The sequence below is a fragment of the Humulus lupulus genome, chromosome 4 (assembly GCF_963169125.1).
Source record: "Humulus lupulus chromosome 4, drHumLupu1.1, whole genome shotgun sequence".
Lineage (NCBI taxonomy): Eukaryota > Viridiplantae > Streptophyta > Magnoliopsida > Rosales > Cannabaceae > Humulus > Humulus lupulus.
The window spans coordinates 48,398,657-48,419,239 of NC_084796.1; the positions used below are offsets into that span (position 1 = coordinate 48,398,657).

The 20,583-nt window shown below is 37.6% G+C and overlaps 1 protein-coding gene across 1 annotated transcript; it reads left to right on the forward strand.

Moving 5' to 3' along the window:
• The first annotated feature begins 12,732 nt into the window (after positions 1-12,732).
• Positions 12,733-13,302, forward strand: LOC133832157 (cyclin-P3-1-like). The gene is made up of 2 exons (XM_062262536.1): positions 12,733-13,049; positions 13,178-13,302. The coding sequence occupies exons 1-2, from the start codon at positions 12,733-12,735 to the stop codon at positions 13,212-13,214; spliced, it is 354 nt and encodes a 117-aa protein (XP_062118520.1). The 3' UTR covers positions 13,215-13,302.
• Positions 13,303-20,583: the final 7,281 nt, after the last annotated feature.

The following is a 20,583-nucleotide window of genomic DNA, read 5'->3' on the forward strand; positions in this document are numbered from 1 at the left end:
TTATTCTTTATGTTTTCAGTTAAGAATGAATGGAGCATTAACTTATGATGATATCCGAGCCATTAAGGCTTTACAAAGAATTAGAAAACCCTGAAACCCCGTAGGAGTGCTAGAAGAATCACTCGGAGGCTACTTTTGTTCCATAGGGAGATAGGTCACCTCCAAGAATCTAAGCAGGTCATGATGAGATCAACGGAGCAATACGTTTTAGTAATTATACTTTTTAGAGATTATCCCACCGTGATTGTAGCCTTAGAATAAATTTAGGAGACAATAGATGATGAAGATGAATTACCGGTAGCTATGAGATATTATTTTCTCATACTTAGGTTCACTTCAAAAATGGAATTTCAATTTACAAATGAGCAAAAACATAGAATTTTTCTGAATCTTCCTCAAGGGCATTTTGAGGCACAAGACAATGATGACTATGAAGATATAGATTGATATATGTTAGATGAAGGATCGGATGTAGAAGATCCCGATTTTTAGAATAGATTAATTTCTTATTTATTTTATTTATTTAAACTTGTGATTGTAAATAGTGAAAACTTTTTCTTTTCCAAATTACTATCAATGTTATTTTCTTTTTAACATGTATGAGTTTGATTTTCTTTTGCAATCATAATAAATAATAAAATAAATAATGACTAAGTTCGGTGAGGGTGGATACAAATCAATGAACGATTTTTTTGGTCCCGGCCCTCCCTCAATACGATTAACTTTGGAACAAAGATGAGTTTCGAGCCTGAGAATTAAGTCATATAGGATGATTAGAAACAGATTTAGAAAATAATAAAGATGGCTTATTTTTCAATGTATAGAAACCCACTCTAATATTAAAGAAGGCTTATATAATTTTCATAAGAAGTCATAATTAATAGGTCCGAGTTATGTTTGTTTAGATTAAGTTTTTGCCTTAGAGCCTATTAGGGTAAAATTCTGACATGTTTTTCTCAACTATTAGAACTCTATTGAAGATGTCGCTCCGAAGGTCTACTCGTACCAATGGAATCAGTAGGATGGGTTATGTAGAATACCCGCAATGTACTAAGAGCCAGAAGAAACATCCTGGTGAATGTCGGGCAAACACCAAAGGTTGTTACAACTGTGGTCAAGAAGGACACCAGAAGAAAGAATTTCCCCAACTCAAGACAGAGGGAAAAAGAGACGACAAGATGGTTCCTACCAGGGTATTTTCCTTAACCCAAGGAGAGGCTGATGCTAGCAATAAGGTGGTCACAGGTCAGGTTTCTATCCTCAATAATATATTTTCTGTATTATTTGATTCGGGAGCCACTCATTCGTATATCTCGTTAAGAATGATAGAAAAACTAGACAAACCTTGTGAAAGATTTAGAACTAAGTTTGTAAACGAGTTGCCCTCGGGCGATAAAGTCCAAGAACTTTACTTAGCTAGTTAGATAGTAGTAGAAATAGTAATAGCTAGTAATAGTTGTAGTATATTTATAACTGTGGAATTTTGGTTCAAGCCAGGATTTAGTTGGACACTCGTAGTAACACTTGTAGATTTTCTAAGTTTAACCTATAGTTTAAGAATATTAATTATAACCTAAGGTTTGATTAATATGACTGATTATGGTGATGATAATTATTATACTATAAGGTTTAGATAGACCCAATAAGATAGTAACACTTGTCATCTGAAGGTTTAATGAGAAATTAAGTATTTTTGAGGAATAAGTTTATTAAGAGTAATATTTGAATATCCTAGGGTCTGCCAGCAGCTTTGAAATCGTTAAAGGACTTAGTCAAGGCTGTTTACACAATTCAAATTTGGCTGAAAAAGTGTAATTACGTGTATAATATTTCAGCGTATGCCGATATATCGCCATACGGGGATACGAAAAACACGTAGCTTAGCACGACAACCTTGATGAGCCTCGAACATATGAAGCCAGGCGATATATCGGCCCTTGGGCATAAAATTTGAATGATTTTGAAATCGAGCTCATTTTAATCCTTAACCTCTTGATAAGTCCAGTATCTTTCTGACCGAGTCTTCAGCATCTAGTGAACGATTATTCAAATGTTTTTTAATTAAAAAGCCATTATTTTATTCAAGTTAAATGAAGATCTTTTCATTCTTGAACTCTATAAATAGGACCTAGTACCCAGCCATTTCTTCATTCATCAAGCTGAGTTCAGAGCCTAAAAGCTGCTAGGATTACTATAGAGTGTTAAACACTTGGGTTGGGGTTATAAGCTTAATAAACACTTGGGAAGTAAGGTTTATAGTATATTTTGGTTCGAGGTGTAGTTCGTTCATAGAAGCATTCAAGGTATCCCAAATTCTAGAACATTTCTGTATTGTTTCTTTAAGTTTTTATAGTTTATTTCTACTCAAATCCTAACTCCTATTCTCTATTCTTGGTTAGGCATCTAGGATCTTGAACGTAAGATTCTTGTTGGTAAGTATCATTTCGATGGTGTCGTTTATTCTTTTCATCTCTATTCTTTAGTATACTCACCCCTCTATTATGGAATTTAGGAGTGTTCCAAAATCCCGACTTTGTTCTCATCATCCCGGTATATTGGTAAGGAAAATAGGATAGTTTTATATGCTTATATGTTATGTTGATATGTTATGATAAGTTATGCTATAGTATGTTATGTTATGTTTTCTTATGTTTCAAGGTTATGATTTACCCTACCTCAGATATTAGACAGGGGATGTAGATGGGTTATCATAAACCTACCATGTGATTTAACATACCTCAGATATTAGAAAGGGGAAGTAGATTGTTTATCACATGTTTTTAATGGCCATTAATAGTATAGTCTTATATGATGTATGTCTTTATAGATATATGTTTATAGTTTATAGTCTATGTGTATGTACATGTTTTATGCTTGTAGTAGATTTTCCTTGCTAGGCATTAGGCTCATTCCTTTATGTTTAATATGTGCAGGAAAATAGCTATGGCGACAGGAAGATTCTTGGCAGCTTGCGGATGTGTATTGAGGCAGGATGGAATCGGTGGATTGAGCGTTCGATTCGAGGATGAAGTCGCTTCTTAGTCTTTTAAAAATTATGCTTTATATGTATTTTCCGCACTTGATATTGCCACTCATTTATTGAAAGTTATGTTATGTTTTTATTATAAAAACAATGGGATCCCAAATGCTACTTTAGATTTTATGTAGTTTAACATTTGTTTTACAAGTTTTAATGAAGTTCTGATTATTTCACTTGTGAGCTTTCTTTAAGATTAGTATAGTAGTTATTAATGGTCCAAGGTCTAGAATAGTTGGGTCGTTACAGTTGGTATCAGAGAAACGGTTCATCCGCATGAAGTTCTCTCCTCGATACACACACTCAAAGCTCTGAATCTGACCGCCAAGTAAGTATGTATGATTATAGCTATTATGTTTATATTTATATCTAACAAGTTTAGTCTTTATTTTTCAGTTAAGAATGAATGGAGCATTAAACGATGGGGATATCCGAGCCATTAAGGATTTAAAAAGAATTAGAGAACCAAGAAACACCATAGGAGTGCTAGAAAGAATCACTCGGAGGCTGGTTTTGTTCCACAGAGAAATAGGTCATCTCCAAGAAACTAAGCAGATCATGATGAGAGCAATAGAGCAATATGTTCTAGTAATAAGACTATTTAGAGATTATCGTACCATAATTGCAGCCATACAGGAGATATGGGAGACAATGGATAATGAAGATGAATTGCCGGTAGCAATGAGATATTACTTTCTCTTAATTAGGTTCACTTCAAAAATGGAGTTTCAGTTTACAAATGAGCAAAAGCATAGAATTTTTAAGAACCTTCCTCAAGGGCATTTTGAGGCACATGATAATGAGGACTATGAGGAGATAGAAGATGATATGCTAGATGAAGGATCGGACATAGAAGATCCCGATTTTTAGAATAGTTAGATCGTTGTTTGTTTTTATTTATTATTTGTATTCTATTATGGTTGTAAATATTGAAAACTGTATTTTCAAAATTAATATCATGGTTACTTTTGCTATCATGTATGAGTTTGATCTTTTTTGCAATCATAATAAATAATAATTAAAATGAATAATGACTAAGTTCGGTAAGGGTGGATACAAATCAATGAACCAAGTTTATATATTGAGAGTTAGGGGGCCATAGTAGTGAGAACGATTTTACTGATCCCACCCCTCCCTCAATATGGTTAACTTTGGAACAAAGATGAGTTTCCAGCCTGAGAATTAAGTCATATATGATGGTTAGAAACAGACTTAGAAAAATAAAGATGGCTTGTTTTTCTAAGTATAGAAACTCACTCTAATAATAAATAAGACTTATATAATTTTCATAAGAAGTCATAATCAATAGGTCCGAGATATGTTTGTTTATATTAAATTTTTGCCTTAGAGCCTATTAGGGTGAAGTTCTGAAATGTTTCTCTCAACTGTTAGAACTCTGCTGTGATGTCACTCCAAAGATCTACTCGCTCCAACGGGAACGCCTCCAATGTTGCTCCGGTGAACAATGATGCCCCTCCAGTTCGCAGAAAGGGAGTACGTGCTACTACCAGCTGCAACGCGCCGCCGCCGCCAGCCGACAACACTGCGTAGATCGCCAAATTGCGACAACAAGTCGAGGAGATATTACAACAACAGCGACAACAGGCTCATCCTCAGACTCAGCCTCCACCTCCGACGCAGCCACAGCAAAAGCAAATGACCTCAGCACCCCAACAAGTTGGTCCATATGGGGGACGACCAATGGAAAATTTTGCGCCGTATCCAGTACAGCACATGGAGCCAGTTTATGAGAGGTTCCATAAGCAGCACGCTCCAAACTTCGAAGGGACTACAGAACCTTTCGAGGCAGAAGAGTGGCTAAGGAATGTGGAGCCAATCCTGACGCACATGAACCTATGTAACGTGGATCGCATATCTTGCGTTTCATCTTTGCTCAAGAAGGATGCCAGAATATGGTGGGACTTAGTCCAGCAGACACATGATGTAGCCACCATGACGTGGACTTGATTTGTGGAGCTATTCCACAAGAAGTATTACAATTCGGCTGTACTCGCTTCAAGAGTTGAGGAGTTTGCTGTCTTGAAGCAAGAGAATTTATCAGTGGCAAAATATGCTCGGCAGTTCGACCGATTAGCTAAGTTCGCACCGAAAATGGTTCCAACTGACTATCTGAGGGTGTCTAAGTTTGTTAGAGGTCTTCGACCGAAGATCGAGCTAGGGGTTAAGTTAGCAAACCCAGGAAACACTACTTATGGCGACGTTCTAGAGACAACAATAGAAGTAGAAAGGTTGCAAGCCAATGTTAGTAAAGAAGAAGCCAGTAAGCCTGAGCCTAGACAGCAGAATCAACCTCAGATTAGTTAGAACAACAACCATAATAGCAACAATCATTCCAGTAACAACAACAATAACGGTTAGAAAAGAAGGCATCCTGATAATAAACAGTCTGATAGCGATAAAAGGGTGCGGCCGAATAATGGAGGTAATAGGCCAGGTTATGTAGAATACCCGCCATGTGCTAAGTGTCAGAAGAAACATATCGGATGGCACCTACAGAACTCAAGGAGTTAAAAACACAGCTACAAGAACTTCTAGACTTGGGTTTCATTAGACCGAGCCATTCACCATGTGAAGCACCGGTTCTATTTGTGAAGAAAAAGGACGGAAGAATGCGGATGTGCTTAGATTACCGCGAGCTGAATAAGGTAACGATTAAGAATAAGTACCTGCTACCCCGGATTGACGACTTGTTTGATCAACTTCGAGGTTTGAGCGTGTTTTCAAATATTGATTTACGATCCGGGTACCATCAGCTCAAGGTGCGGGGAGAGGATATTCCTAAGAAAGCTTTTAGAACTCGTTATGGGTATTACAAGTTCTTAGTTATGTATTTCGGTCTTACCAACGCTCTAGCCGGGTTTATGGACTTAATGAATAGGCTCTTCAAGGACTACTTGGATAAATTCATTGTAGTTTTCATCGATGACATCTTAGTATACTCAAGGGACGAAGTCAATCACGAGGAACATTTGAGATTGATCTTATCACGACTAAAGGAGCATCAACTCTACGCCAAGTTCAAGAAATGCAAGTTTTGGCTTTCGCAAGTGGCATTCCTCGGGCACATTATATCCAAGGACAGAGTTGCAGTAGACCCATCCAAGGTAGTGGTTGTGAAGGATTGGCCAAGACCAAAGAACGCATTCGAAGTAAGGAGCTTTCTGGGATTAGCAGGTTATTATCGGAGGTTCGTAGAGGGCTTTTCTAAGACAGCCACTCTGCTCACCAACTTGACCTGGAAACAGCAAAGATTCAACTAGACTGATAAATGTGAAGAAAGCTTCAAGTTGCTTAAGGACAAGCTTTGCTCAGCACCTGTACTCTGTGTACCGACACCCAACGATAAGTTCGTAGTCTACTGCGATGCATCGAAGCAAGGGTTGGGTTGCCTGCTGATGCAGAATGACAAGGTGATAGCCTATGTCTCAAGGCAGCTGAATGAGTACGAGCAACGCTATCCAACTCACGATATGGACTTGGCAGCGGTGCTCTTTGCGTTGAAAATCTAGCGCCATTATCTTTACGGAGAACATTGCGAGATTTATACGGACCATAAAGTACTTCTTCACTCAGAAAGAGCTCAACATGAGGTAGCTAGGGCTGTCAATTTGTGTTATCATGTCAACCCATTTATAACCGTGTTCGAGCCATGTTACCTGTTTATGACCCGTTTAATGAAAATCGTCATTCTGATCGGTATGTCAAAAATTAATTAATCAATATAATGATTAATTTGGTTGAATTTTATGAAATAGTTCTCACAAAAAAGCTAAATTAGCTCGTGAAGTTTATGCTTGTCATTTTATTTAAATGAAAATGATTAAACAAAATTTGTACAAATATTTATTTTATATATTTTATTAAATTTTGTAGTTAATCGTGTCAATTCATGTCAATTAATCGTGCTATGTTCGTGTCGTGTTATCATATCGTGACCTGTTTTTCCAGCCCTAGAGGCAGCGCAGGTGGTTGGAGCTAGTGAAGGATTATGACTGTGAAATCTTATACAACCCAGGAAAGGCAAATGTAGTTGCCGATGCTCTAAGTAGGAAGAATTATGGAAGTTTAGTAGCACTAGCCATAATAGAAAAGCCGCTACAGCAGGAGCTGATCAGTGCCGGGATAGAAGTAGTTGTCGGTAAGCTGGCTAATTTGTCGATCCAGTCAAATCTGTTAGAAGATATACTAATAGGGAAAGGGCATGATGACACACTAGTGGCACATATGGATGAAGTCAGAGAAGGCAAGGCCACAGATTTCTTAATAGCAGGTGAAGAGTTATTGAGATATAAGTGTTAGGAAAAATTGTTTTGCCTCAATGGAAATTGAAAATAATATTACAACTCTATGCAATATATTAAAAATAAATAATGATTGATTGAATAAGATTACAACTCTATAACTGAAAATACAAATAAACTAAAGAACAAGAAGAAGAGAAGAAGAATAGAATGGTGAAAATACAACTCAAAGCAAAATGTTACAAGTAAAGTAAAATGTTTGAAATAAAGAAAAGAAGATTACAACTCAAAACAAGAAATACAAATAAACAAAAGAGAAGAATATGAAGACGAAGAGAAATAGAATAGAAAGAAAGAACAAACAAACGAAATAGAAGCAACTCTCACTCACACTACCAAAGTGAAGAGTGTTGAGGATCACCAACTTGAACAAGGTTTGAATCCTTTGTCAAAAAGCTTATTTCCCCCTAACTCAAGCACTAAGGGATCTCTCACAAATTATAGGAAATGCTTTCTGGAATTATCAAGCCTCAAGGTGTTTCGAGCCAAGTGCTCTAATGGATAGAAAATGTTGTGTCTCACAAGTGAGATATAGGCTCCTATTTATAGAGTTTAGAGACACCCTTTGAATTTCAAATTCCACCAACCCCCATGGCTGTTACCAATGTTTAATTGGATTAATATGGAATTAAAAGGAGATTTGGGAGTTATTTGGGTTTTTTGAGCCGTTCAACAAAGATTGAAAAAACTGAAAATTGGTCAGTTTTTGGCCTGTGGCCGCAGCCAGAGACATTATTAGCCGCGGCCACTGGTCTCTGTCCCACAGGCCGCGGCCACCAACATTCAGTGGCCGCGGCCATCGACCAATCTCATCACTTAAAAATGTGCTGTTTTTCCAAACGGTTCCAAACCCTCCCAAATGATTTTGTAACTCCCAAAACACATTATTGGGGTTAAAATCATATCTCTAGCAGCCATATCACATATGGCTTTATGAAATTCATCTCAATATTGTGTAGCAACAATTTTACATAATAAACGGAAATATTTGGAAGTTACAAATTTGTAACACCAAATATGTTACATTATTTGGATATATCTCATATATCTAAATATTGTAAGTCTCTATTATATGTTACAATATGTGACACACTTTGTCACATTTATTTAATCTAAACATTATATTATAATATAATATAATATTACATTATATTATAAAATAATATAACAATAAGGATCGGGTATGCGTGCCAAATGATCAAAGGATTAAGATGACGATTGTAGAAGAAGCACACAATACCCCGTACTCAGTTCACCCAGGGTCGACCAAGATGACTCACGATCTTAAAGCAATTTATTGGTGGCCAGGAATGAAGAAGGATATAGCAGAATTTGTGTCTAAGTGTTTCATATGCCAGCAAGTGAAAGCAGAGCATCAGCGGCCTGCAGACTTATTACAGCCACTTAGCATACCAGAATGGAAGTGGGACGATATAGCCATGGATTTCGTGACAGGTTTTCCACGAACAAATAAGAAGCATGATTCGACTTGGGTAGTAATAGATAGACTAACCAAGTCAGCTCATTTCCTGCCTATTAAGACTTCATAAACAGCAGACCAATACGCAGACATCTTTGTCCAAGAGATAGTATGGTTGCATGGAATCCCCAAGACAATAGTGTCTGATAGAGGATCGGTGTTTACATCGAGATTTTGGGGAAGTTTACAGTAAGCCATGGGTACTAAGTTATGTCTTAGTACAACATTTCATCCCCAGACAGGCGGTCAGTCCAAGCGCACAATACAGATTTTAGAAGATATGTTGCGCGCTTGCGCACTTGATTTTGGAGGATCATGGAATAAGTACTTACCGCTGATAGAGTTCTCCTACAACAATAAATACTAGTCAATGATTGGGGTGGCACCATATGAGTTACTTTATGGAAGAAGGTGGCGATCATGATTGCATTGGGACGAAGTAGGAGAAAGGCAGCTCCTTGGTCCCGAAGCTGTTAGAAAAGCCCAAGAAGCTGTAGAGCTGATTAGAAAGTGTATGCTCACTGTTCAAAGCTATAAAAAAAGCTATGCGGATGCCAAGCAACGTGATGTGGAATTCAAAGTTGGAGATCAAGTTTTTCTAAAGATATCTCCTATGAAAGGCGTAAAGCGATTTGGGAAGAAAGGCAAGCTTAGTCCTCGGTTTACAGGTCGTTTTGAGATATTGGACAAAGTGGGAGTAGTTGCATATAGATTAGCCCTACCGCCAGCCCAAGCAGATAGCCACAACATGTTCCACATCTCAATGCTATGAAAGTATGTGTCAGACCCATCTCACGTCCTTAAGTACGATACGATAGCACTCCAGAAAGATATGAGCTACGAGGAATGACCGGTTAGCATCCTAGATAGAGGGATGAAACAGTTACGGTCCCAAGAGTATTCTGATAGTCAAAGTCCTATGGAGTAATAATTCTGAACGGAAGGAAACATGGGAATTGGAGGAAGACATGCGAGATCGGTATCCGAAATTGTTTGGTCAGTAAATTTTGAGGACGAAATTCTCTTTAGTAGGGGAGAATTGTAGAGTCCGAGAATTTCACTTAGCTAGTTAGAAAGTAGTAGTAGTAGTAGTAATAGCTAGTAGTAGTTATAGTATGTTTATTACTTTGGATTTTGGTTGAAGCTGAGACTTAGTTGAACACTCGTAGCAAAACTTATAGATTTTATGTAATGACCCAACTTATTCTAGATTTTGGACAATTAATAACTACTATACATAGACACTAATTTTTAAGAAAACATACATATGAAATAATCATAACTTCATTAAAACTGTAAAACAAAAGTTAAAATACATAAAATTCAGAGTACGATATGGGATCCCATTGTTTTAAAAATAAAACATAACATAACTTAAATCTTAAATGAATTTGGTTACAAAATCAAGTGCGGAAAAATACATAGAAATCATAATTAAAAGACTTAAACAACTTCATCCTCGAATCGTTCGCGTAGTCCACTAATTCCATTCTCCCTCAATACACATTCTCAAGCCGCCAAGAATCTTCTCACCACCATACTATTTTCCTGCACATATAAAACAAAGGAATAAGCCTAATGCCCAGCAAGGAAAATCTACTACAAACATGAAACATATACATAAACATAAGCTATAAACATATAACATATTCTATAAACATTTATCATAATTCTAACCCATGTACATGGTAACTATTGGGGTTTGCTAACTAAGCAACTATAAGCCTCATACTATAATGAGGTTTGCTAGTTAAGCAACTATAAGCCCCAAAACATAAAAGTATTGGGGTTTGCTATTTAAGCATCAATAAGCCCCAAAATGTACATAACATATAAAAATATACTATAGCATAATCATATAAGCATATAATACTATCCTATTTTCCTTACCAAATACCAGGACGTGAGAACAAGGTCGGGATTTTGAAACACTCCTAAAAACCATTAATAGAAAGGTGAGTATTCTAAAAGAAAGAGATGAAAAGGAATGACCTAAAAACCACCGAGAATATACTTGCCGACAAGAAACCTCAAGTTCAAAGAACTTAGATGCATTGAATGCATTATGACCGAACTAACCCTCCAAATCGAAATACACACTATGAACCTTACTTCCCAAGTGTTTAATAAGCTTAAAATGATAAAGCTTATAACCCCAACACAAGTGTTTAACACTCTAAAGTAAACCTAGCAGCTTGAAGGCTTTGAACACAGCTTGAAGAATGAAGAAATGGCTGGGTACTAGGTCCTATTTATAGAGTTCAAGAATGAAAAGATCTTCATTTAGCATGAATAAAAATAATGAATTTTAATTTAAAATAATTTGAATATTCGTTCAGCAGAGGCTTAAGACTCGATCAAAAAGAATCTGGACTTATCAATAGGTTAAGGATTAAAATGAGCTCGGTTTCAAAATTATTCAAAAATGATGCCCTAGAGTCGATATATCACCCATGCTAGGCGATATATCGTCTGGGATGATATTCCCGAGGCTCGTTGAAATGGTCGTGCGAAGTTACGTGTTTTTCGTATCCCCGTGTGGCGATATATCGCCCCTAGAGCTACGATATATCGGCATACGCTGAAATATTATACACGTAATTGCAATTTTTAAGCCTAATTTGAATTGAGTAAACAACTTTGACTGAGTCCTATTTGAGAGCCTTAAAAACTGAGGTTTTTTAGGACTTCCAACGTGAGTCCTAAAAAATCTGGTTGAGTGCCTTTAAGTAATTTTTTAGGACTCGCAAAAAATGTTTTTAGGACTCGCAATGCTAGTCCTAAAAAATCAGGTTGAGTGCCTTTAAGTAATTTTTTAGGACTTGCATTGCGATTCCTAAAAAATCTCGTTGAGTTTAAGTAATTTTTTAGGACTCGCTTTGCTTGCCCTTAAATTTATTTTTTTTAAAAATAAAATCAAGCTATAATTTTCAATTTGATTTAAAAATATATATCCCTTTGAGTGTCGATAATGTATTAAAAGAAATTTGAAAAGAAAATACTAAAAAAATGGCAAAAAAATTTTGTGAAAGAAATTTAAATTTTCTGAACATGTATTGTAATTAGCAAGCTATAACATCATTCATTTTGCTCTAACCAATTGTAAAAATGACATTTCCCATTCTTCTCGAACTTCGTCAATTTCTTGAGTAGTATATGATTTGTCGAGGTGAATTGAATAAAAAAAAGAAACAAAACTTTAATTAGAAATATATTAGTGGTAATAAATTTAAAGCATATACAAAAATTATACTAGATTAATATTATGTAGTTGTATATTGTTTGTTACATGTTTTGACAAGAAATGTTTGATATGAGGGGCATTGATAAGTACATTCTTCGTAATATCCGCAGTCGATATTGTTTGGTTGTTTACGACACTATATAAAGATTGGTAATATATGTACAATTCTTAGTATTAAATATCTTAAACATCTTTACATATACATAAACTATACAAATAGAAACATACTGTATGTTGGAAATACATTACTCCTGATGCGCGTTTGTTGATCTTTTGACGTGCTTTCATTCTTTCTGTGTTCTGTGAAATACATCTCAAATGCATCATGGATGGTCTCCTTGATGGCTGTCTTGTTCTCAATCTTCCATAATCACCACAGCACACAGAATTCCCAGAACCTACTTCACTACGGATGAATATCTAAGATATTCAAACTCCACTAATGTAATGCAATTATCATTCAAAATTGTAAAATATTGAATTCTTTTAAAACTATATCAAATACAACATACCTCTTGCAATTAGCTACCAATTCAATATTAAGAATTTGTCAGTGTAAGTATATAATAATGGTCAACCACAGACTATTAAACCACGAATCAATAGACCAATCATTTCTTTGGGGCTTAAAGGATTAGGCAAAGGAATTATGAAACCACCCTGGGTCTTATCACTTCTCTCCTCAATCCTTGAGAAATCCATACAAATAAATGAGTTGCAGTTGGAGGCAACAAAGGCTAAAGGTGTTCTTACCATATTTCACGGTCTAAGAGCACCTAGTTTAAGCATTCGCCAGTACGTTGATCGCATCTTCAAGTACTCCAGTTGTAGCCCCTCTTACTTTGTTGTTGCAAACATCTATTTGGACAGAATTCTCAAGAACACAGAGATTCACTTAACATCTCTCAACGTTCACAGGTTGCTAATCACCAGTGTAATGCTGGCAACAAAATTTATGGATGATGCGTAAGTTCCAAAATGAAAAATTTTAACTACTAAATCTTGAATAGTCCCTTTTGGTTCTCAGCCTTTACTCTTGAAGTTTCATCATCATTATATTTATTTTTTTAATATTTTTTACTTGGTTCTTGCAGATTCTTTAACAATGCATACTATGCTAAAGTGGGATGAGTAAGCGCATCTGAATTAAACAGATTGGAAATGCGATTTTTGTTCACTATTGATTTCAGACTTCAAGTAAATGTAGAGACATTTGGGAAATATTGTTCCAAAATATATTACATAGTACAATAATAATAAAAATATATACTTTAATAGCTCCAAACATGTCACTATGATAAATCCTCAACATAAATTTCTAACTCAACAATCGAGGACAATCATAAACATACACAGATATAATAATATGTATAAAAAGGTACAGGGTTATACTCGAACCTACTTTGGCCTTAAGAGCACAAGGCCAACTAATCTATAGGCGATTGGCGATTGTTCAAAAATAATTGATGATATTGTTATTGATGTGGTCGGTTCATCGATCGATCAAGCTCAATTTCTTTTCTTTACAATATACTACACATATATATAAACAACTACATCTATATTTATATAAGCAAAGAAATAAAATAAAAACAATACCTGGAAACCACCTGCTGGAACCGTGAGCAACCAACACCCCCACGCCGAGAAGCACGCCGTCGGCGAGACTGCTGGAGCCGAGAACCAACGCCTATCACCGTTCCTGTCAAGGACGCCGAGAACCCAGCTGCCGTCGAGCGTCGTTCACCACTGTCACTGCCGTTCACCTATAGCCGTCGTTCACCTCTACCAGCCCTAAATGGTGTGATTTTGAATAAATCCCCAAATGTGTAGTGCTGATGAGTTTTCTCTATTGTTTAACCCTATAATTTAAAAAATATGATAGTTTTTTAAGTGTTTTACATAACAATTTTAAGGACTTGCTTTGGGAGTCCTTAAAATTATTAAGTAACACACTTATTTTTCAGCACATATTTTTTTAGGACTCGCATATTCTTTTAGGACACTCATTGCGAGTCCAAAAAGAGTATTAAGGACTCCCAAAGTAAGTCCTTAAAATTATTAAGTAAAACACTTATATTTTAGCCCAAATTTTTTTAGGACTCGCATATTCTTTTAGGACACTCATTGCGAGACCTAAATTGTGTTTTTTCAGGACTCTTAATGAGTGTCCTAAAAAACCCTATAAATATTTTTAAGGACTTGCATTTAGGTGCGTGTCCTAAAAAAGTGTCCCGTAAAAGGGTATTTTGTAGTAGTGTGACACTTGTCATGTGCATGTTTATTTAGAAATTAAGTATTTTTGAGGAATAGTTTTATAAGAATAATATTTGAAAACCCCAGAATCTGCCAGCAGCTTTGAAATCGTTATAGGACTCAGTCAAAGTTGTTTACTCAATTCAAATTAGGCTGAAAAAGTGCAATTACGTGTATAATATTTCAGCGTATGCTGATATATCGCAGCTCTAGGGGGCGATATATCGCCACTCGGGGAATATGAAAAACACGTAACTTCGCACGAATACTTCGACAAGCCTCGGGAATATAGGCCCAGGCGATAAATCGCCTCTAGGGCAATATTTTTGAATAATTTTGAAACCGAGCTAAATTCAATCCATAACCTCTTAGCTAGCCTCATAATCTTTTGATCGAGTCTTAAGCCTCTGCTGAACAAATATTCAAATGTTTTTCAATTAGAAAGTCATTATTTTTATTCAAGCTAAAAGAAGATCTTTTCATTGTTGAATTCTATAAATAGGACCTAGTACCCAACCATTTCTTTCATTCTTCAAGCTGAGTTCAGAGCCTTCAAGCAGCTAGATTTACTTTAGAGTGATAAACACTTGGGTTGGGGTTATAAGCTTTATCATCTTAAGCTTATTAAACACTTGGGAAGTAAGGTTAATAGTGTGTTTTTCAATATCGAGGTAGTTCGGTTATAGTGCATTCAAAGGTATTCCTATTACAAGTTCATTTCTGTATGTTTCATTAGTTTTTATAGTTTTTCTCTACTCAAATCCTAACTCGCTGTTTTCCATTCATGGTTAGGCATCTAAGTTCTTTGAACTTGAGGTTTCTTGTCGATAAGTATCTTCTCGGTTGTTTAGTTCATTCCTTTTCATCTCTTTTCTCTTAGAAATACTCACCTTCTCATTAATGGTTTTTAGGAGTGTTCCAAAATCCCGTCCTTGTTCTTACATCCCGGTATTTGGTAAGGAAAACAGGATAGTTATTATATGGTTATATAATTATGCTATAATATGTTTTTTTATATGTTATGATATATATATGTTTTGGGGCTTATAGTTGCTTAAATAGCAAACCCCAACACTTTTATGTTCTTGGGGCTTATAGTTGCTTAGCTAGCAAACCTCATTGTATTTTGAGGCTTATAGGTTCTTAGTTAGCAAACCCCAATGTTTACCATGTACATGGGTTAGAATTATGATATATGTTATATGTTTATAGCTTATGTTTATGTTTATGTTTCATGATTTTAGTAGATTTTCCTTGCTAGGCGTTAGGCTCATTCCTTTATTTTATATGTGCAGGAAACTAGTTATGGCAGCGGAAAGATTACTGGCGGCTTGAGATTGTGTATTGAGGGAGAATGGATTCGGTGGACTGTGTGAACAATTCGAGGACGAAGTTGTTTTTAGTCATTTCAATTATATTTTCTATGTATTTTTCTGCACCTGATCTTGTAACGAATTTATTTAAGATTTAAGATATGTTTTATTTTCAAACAATGGGATCCCATATCATACCCTGAATTTTACGTATTTTAATCTTTGCTTTACAGTTTTTAATAAATTTATGACTATTTCGTATGTATGTTTTCTTAAGATTACTGTCTATGTATAGTAGTTATTAATGGTCCAAAGTCTAGAATTAGTTGGGTCATTACACAAATGATGACTTTCTATAATGGTCTTAATGCTCACACTACAATGGTAGTAGATGCTTCGACAAATGTGGCTCTTCTTGCTATGTCTACAATGAAGCTTATGAAATTCTAGAGAGGATCTCCAATAACAACTACCAATGGCCCACTACTAGAGGAGACAAGTGACTACTTTTTAGGAATTTGATGCACTCACGTCTTTGGTAACTCAATTTTTCTCTATATCAAATATGTAATGCCCCGACTAACTCTAAGACCTCAGACCATTAAAACTACTAAGCATAACTCCTATTTTGGAATACATGCATAAAATAATAGAACATTATTATAAAAATCCAAAATACAGAATCCCGTTGTGATTACATAAAAATATAAAGAAAACATAAACCTTCAATTAATTGTTCAAATACTAAAAGCGGAAAAATAAATACATAAATTAGAAAGACTCAAAAATATAAACTTCATCCTCGATCTTCCAGCAGTCCATTCATTTAGTCCTCTCCCAATACACATGCCAAAGCTACCATGAATCCATCCCGCCTTCCAAGCTTATTTTCTTGCACCATCTAAAATAAAAAGGAATTAGCCTAATGCCCAACAACGAAAATCTACTAAAACATACTATAAAACATAAACTAAAAACATATATCATAAAACATATGACGTACAAACATAAATAATAAAAACATAGGACTACAATATTAATGGCCAATAACTCATTATCGTAGTATGTGATAAAACCATCTAGGTCCTCTGTCTACTAATCGAGGTAGGTTAGATCACAAAATAGTATATGATAACCCATATAGGTCCTCTATCTACTAATCGAGGTAGGTTTAATCATAACTCTAATCTACGATAATGATAAAAATCTTGGGATTCATTTTCTATCTAAGAAACTATATTTCCCAAGTGACTACAACATAAAACATATACATATAAACATAACATAGCATATAAACATATCATAACACAAAAAATCTAGCATATTTTCCTTAGCAAAAACTGAGATATTGGAGACAAGAACGGGATTTGAAAACTCCTAAAACCAAACATTAAGAATCATAAGTTTCTAAATAAATGGAGATGAAAAGAAGATCTAAACCATCAAGATGGAAACTTACCGAAAACCTTAAGTTTCAAGAAACTTAAACACCTAACCAAAATCCATAACAACAAGTTACGATATGAAAGAAAATGAAAGAACTATAATGAACTAAATCTGAGGATAAGAATACCTTTGATAGACTAGAACTCTAACCTACACCTCAATACCAAAATGTCACTCTATCTTACTTCCCAAGTGTTTAGAAAAACTGTAGATTCCAAGAACTTTACTTAGCTAGTTAGATAGTAGTAATAGAAATAGCTAGTAGTAGTTATAGTATGTTTATTACTGTGGATTTTGGTTCAAACCAGGACTTAGTTGGACACTCGTAGCAACACTTGTAGATTTTATAAGTTGAACCTATAGTTTAAAAATATTAATTATAACCTAAGGTTTGATTAATATGACTAATTATGAAGATGATCTTTATTATACCATAAGGTAGATAGACCCAATAAGATATTAACACTTGTCATTGTTGACGGTGAGAACTCGTCAACCAAGTTAAGTTAGAAAAACAGAAACGTGGACACTTGCAGAAGAAAAATGATGAACTGAATTTGTATTTCTTATGGTGTGATGCTACAGTATTTTTTCCAACACCCCCCCCCCCCACCCCCCCATGTGGAAGTGGGGTTCATTTTATAGTGGGCTCTAATGGCCCTGGATACATTGTGGTCTAGGAGACCAGGTGGTACACAAGTACACTATCAGGAGAGTGGTATCAGGGGTAGTGGTGTCGGTTCCAGTACATGGCCAGGCACCATGAGGATGTCTCCCCTACTTGATTCGTACGAATGTCAGAGGAGTGGTTCCAGGCATAGTGGTGCAGGTGGTGGTGGTGTCGAATCTGACACATGGTCGACGACGTACAAGTAGTGATTTTGCCATTGGTATTAACTTGTACCACCAATACCTGTCTAGTACGGCCCCCAGAATCACGCCCCCGGCGCTCCTCCTGGTCGTGTAATTCCTTCCCATACACGAGCTTTGTATTTGGAGATCTCTCTCGTGTATCCAAGATATGCCCTTTCTCCAACCCCTTTTCATTTTGCGAAATATATGTGTACTTCCAGCTTTGAGTATGCTAAGTAGGGAGGTGTCATGCCCCGCTGGTGACACCTTCCTTCGAGAGTAAAGAAGGGCCTCATCAGTGGGGCCTAAGCCTATATCATAGGGGATGCAGGTGTGTGGGCATCGCCGAGGCATGCCTTGCGAATGGCCCCGTGGGAGTGGCCTCGCAGATGCTGGAGCACGGATGCGCCAAGGCGAGGCGAGGCCTTTAGACCACCTCGCGTGATGGCCTCGCGTGGTGGCCTCACATGATGGGCTCATGGATGGCGGACGCGCCAAGGCGTGATAGCTTCCAAGGGAAGGCGAGGCCCTTGGAATGCCTCGCGTGATGGCCTTGCAGATGATGGATGCGTCAAGGCGAGGCCCTTAGACCGCCTCGCGTGATGGCCTCACAAATGATGGATGCGCCGAGGTGAGGCCCTTAGACCGCCTCATGTGATGGACTCACGTGATGACCTCGGAGGTGACGGATGCGTCCAGGCGAGGTCCTTAGACCGCCTCGCGTGATGGCCTCGCAGATGACGGATGCGCTGGGGGGAGGCGAGGCCCTTGCCAGGTGCGCCGAGGTGGGCGAGACAATGGTCTCGTGAGACGTCTGGGATGTCCGTGGGGGCTCAAGGCGAAGTGGTCATTTGGAGCAAGGTTGATTTGAACACTAATTTGAGGGTCCCAACGGACTTCGAACATGGTTGCTTTGGACCTTCCAGGGACCTGAGGCATGAGAGGTGGGTTCTTTACCGATGTTGAATTTTGAGCATCCACACTTGCCCCCTAGTCTAGGGGAGGACCTTTAGGTGCTCTGGTAGACTCTTCTTTTTTATTATTTTAAATAGGTCCTCATGCCAAGCCTATTATTTACACTTCACCTCCTTAGCTTAGTGGCATTTAGATCCTTACTCCTTTCAAGAGGAGAGGGGTTCAATCCCCCACAACCTCACTTTTGATGTAGTTTCCTCCCTTTTTTTTTATACATTTGAGCTAATTTTTGGTATGTCTATATCCCTTCATATATTTGGAGGCTAACACATCTTTTTTGTTTATTTTTGCAGACGCATACTTTTGACCATTTAGCTCTTTTTGATAGTGACGGTACTTTTGGCCCCCAACCTCCTTTTGACCACGACAACGTCTCATTTTTCCTGCTTGAGGTATATTCTCTTTTTCCCTTGTTTTCATTGGGTCAATATTAGCACCACTCGGGATGGGGTACTTTGGCCTGAGCCTGTCGTGAGTTAGTTTTAAGGCATGCCCCTTTATTCACACCCCGTGGCGGGTCATTTAGAGTGTTTGTGCCTATAAGTTTTGAGCCCATTCCTTTGTGTTTTGTAGCAATCCTCTCATTTATACATGAACCCCTTTTTGCTTTCGGGACGAGGTCTCATGGAAAGTGACGGTCCATTCGGCATACCTCTTGGGGTTGAGTTTGTTGACTTGTCTTCAGACTTAGAGTCCCCTGAGGAAAACCCTTACCAAGACTATGACTCCTTAAGGGAGGCCCGTATTCATCATCTTGAGCACATGGCTGAACTTAGGCGTAAAATTTGGGTGGTGGACAGTGAAATTGACTTGGTGTTGAGAGGAGACGGAGCACCTTTCCCCCTTGACCTTAGTGACCACGTAGCGAGCCTTAGGGTGACCCTTTTAGATTTGCAGGGGGAGTTGGAGTTTATGGAAAGACATCTTCCGCCTGAGCCCTCTAGCCCATCCTCGCCTGATGACTGTCATGGGGCCACTTCTGCTTCTCTTCAGCCCTTATTTTCGATCTTCCCTAGCTTAGCGCTTCCGCAGCCGGTGCCCTGGTGGAAGACTCTTGCTAGGTAGAGAAAATGGAGGGTCAAGTGTTCTGTCTCTTCCTCACCTTTTTCTTTTGGTTTTGCAGATATGTCGAAGGGACGACGACAGGTATCCATCAATGAACAGGATGATGCCCCTTTATTGGCATCCGCCCTTGTGTCCCACGTGTCAGAAAATAAACTGAGGGAAATTGTGAAGCACTACCGTGTTTCTCCGGAGTACGCCTTACACACCCCTTCGGAAAACTGCCGGGCTGATTGCCCTAGTCCCGACTTCGTGGCCCTTAGTGAGCACATCCTGAAGGCGGGTGGTACCATCCCATTACACCCGTTCTTCATCGCGGTCCTCAACTACTTTGACCTTGCTCCACTTCAGGTGGCACCCAACAGTTGGCTGACCTTGAGCTGCCTTTTTATCGTGTTTGCGGAACATGCCAAACGTGCTCCTACCACGCTAGAGGTGCACTCCCTGTACAATATCATGCCCTCTCCCAAGTCCAAGGGCTTCTATTATCTGAAAAAATCCAATAATGAGGTCCCTTTGATAGAGGGCTCAGTATCCAACCCGGGGTCCTGGAAGCAGGACTTTTTCTTCGTGAAAGGCCCCCTTTCTGTTCGCGA

What these genes read in the sequence shown, in the direction of transcription:
- LOC133832157 (XM_062262536.1), top strand. Translation starts at nt 12,733, where the DNA reads ATGAAACCACCCTGGGTCTTATCACTTCTCTCCTCAATCCTTGAGAAA. An exon ending in ACAAAATTTATGGATGATGC is followed by an intron (nt 13,050 to 13,177) that starts GTAAGTTCCAAA and finishes TGGTTCTTGCAG; the next exon opens with ATTCTTTAACAATGCATACT.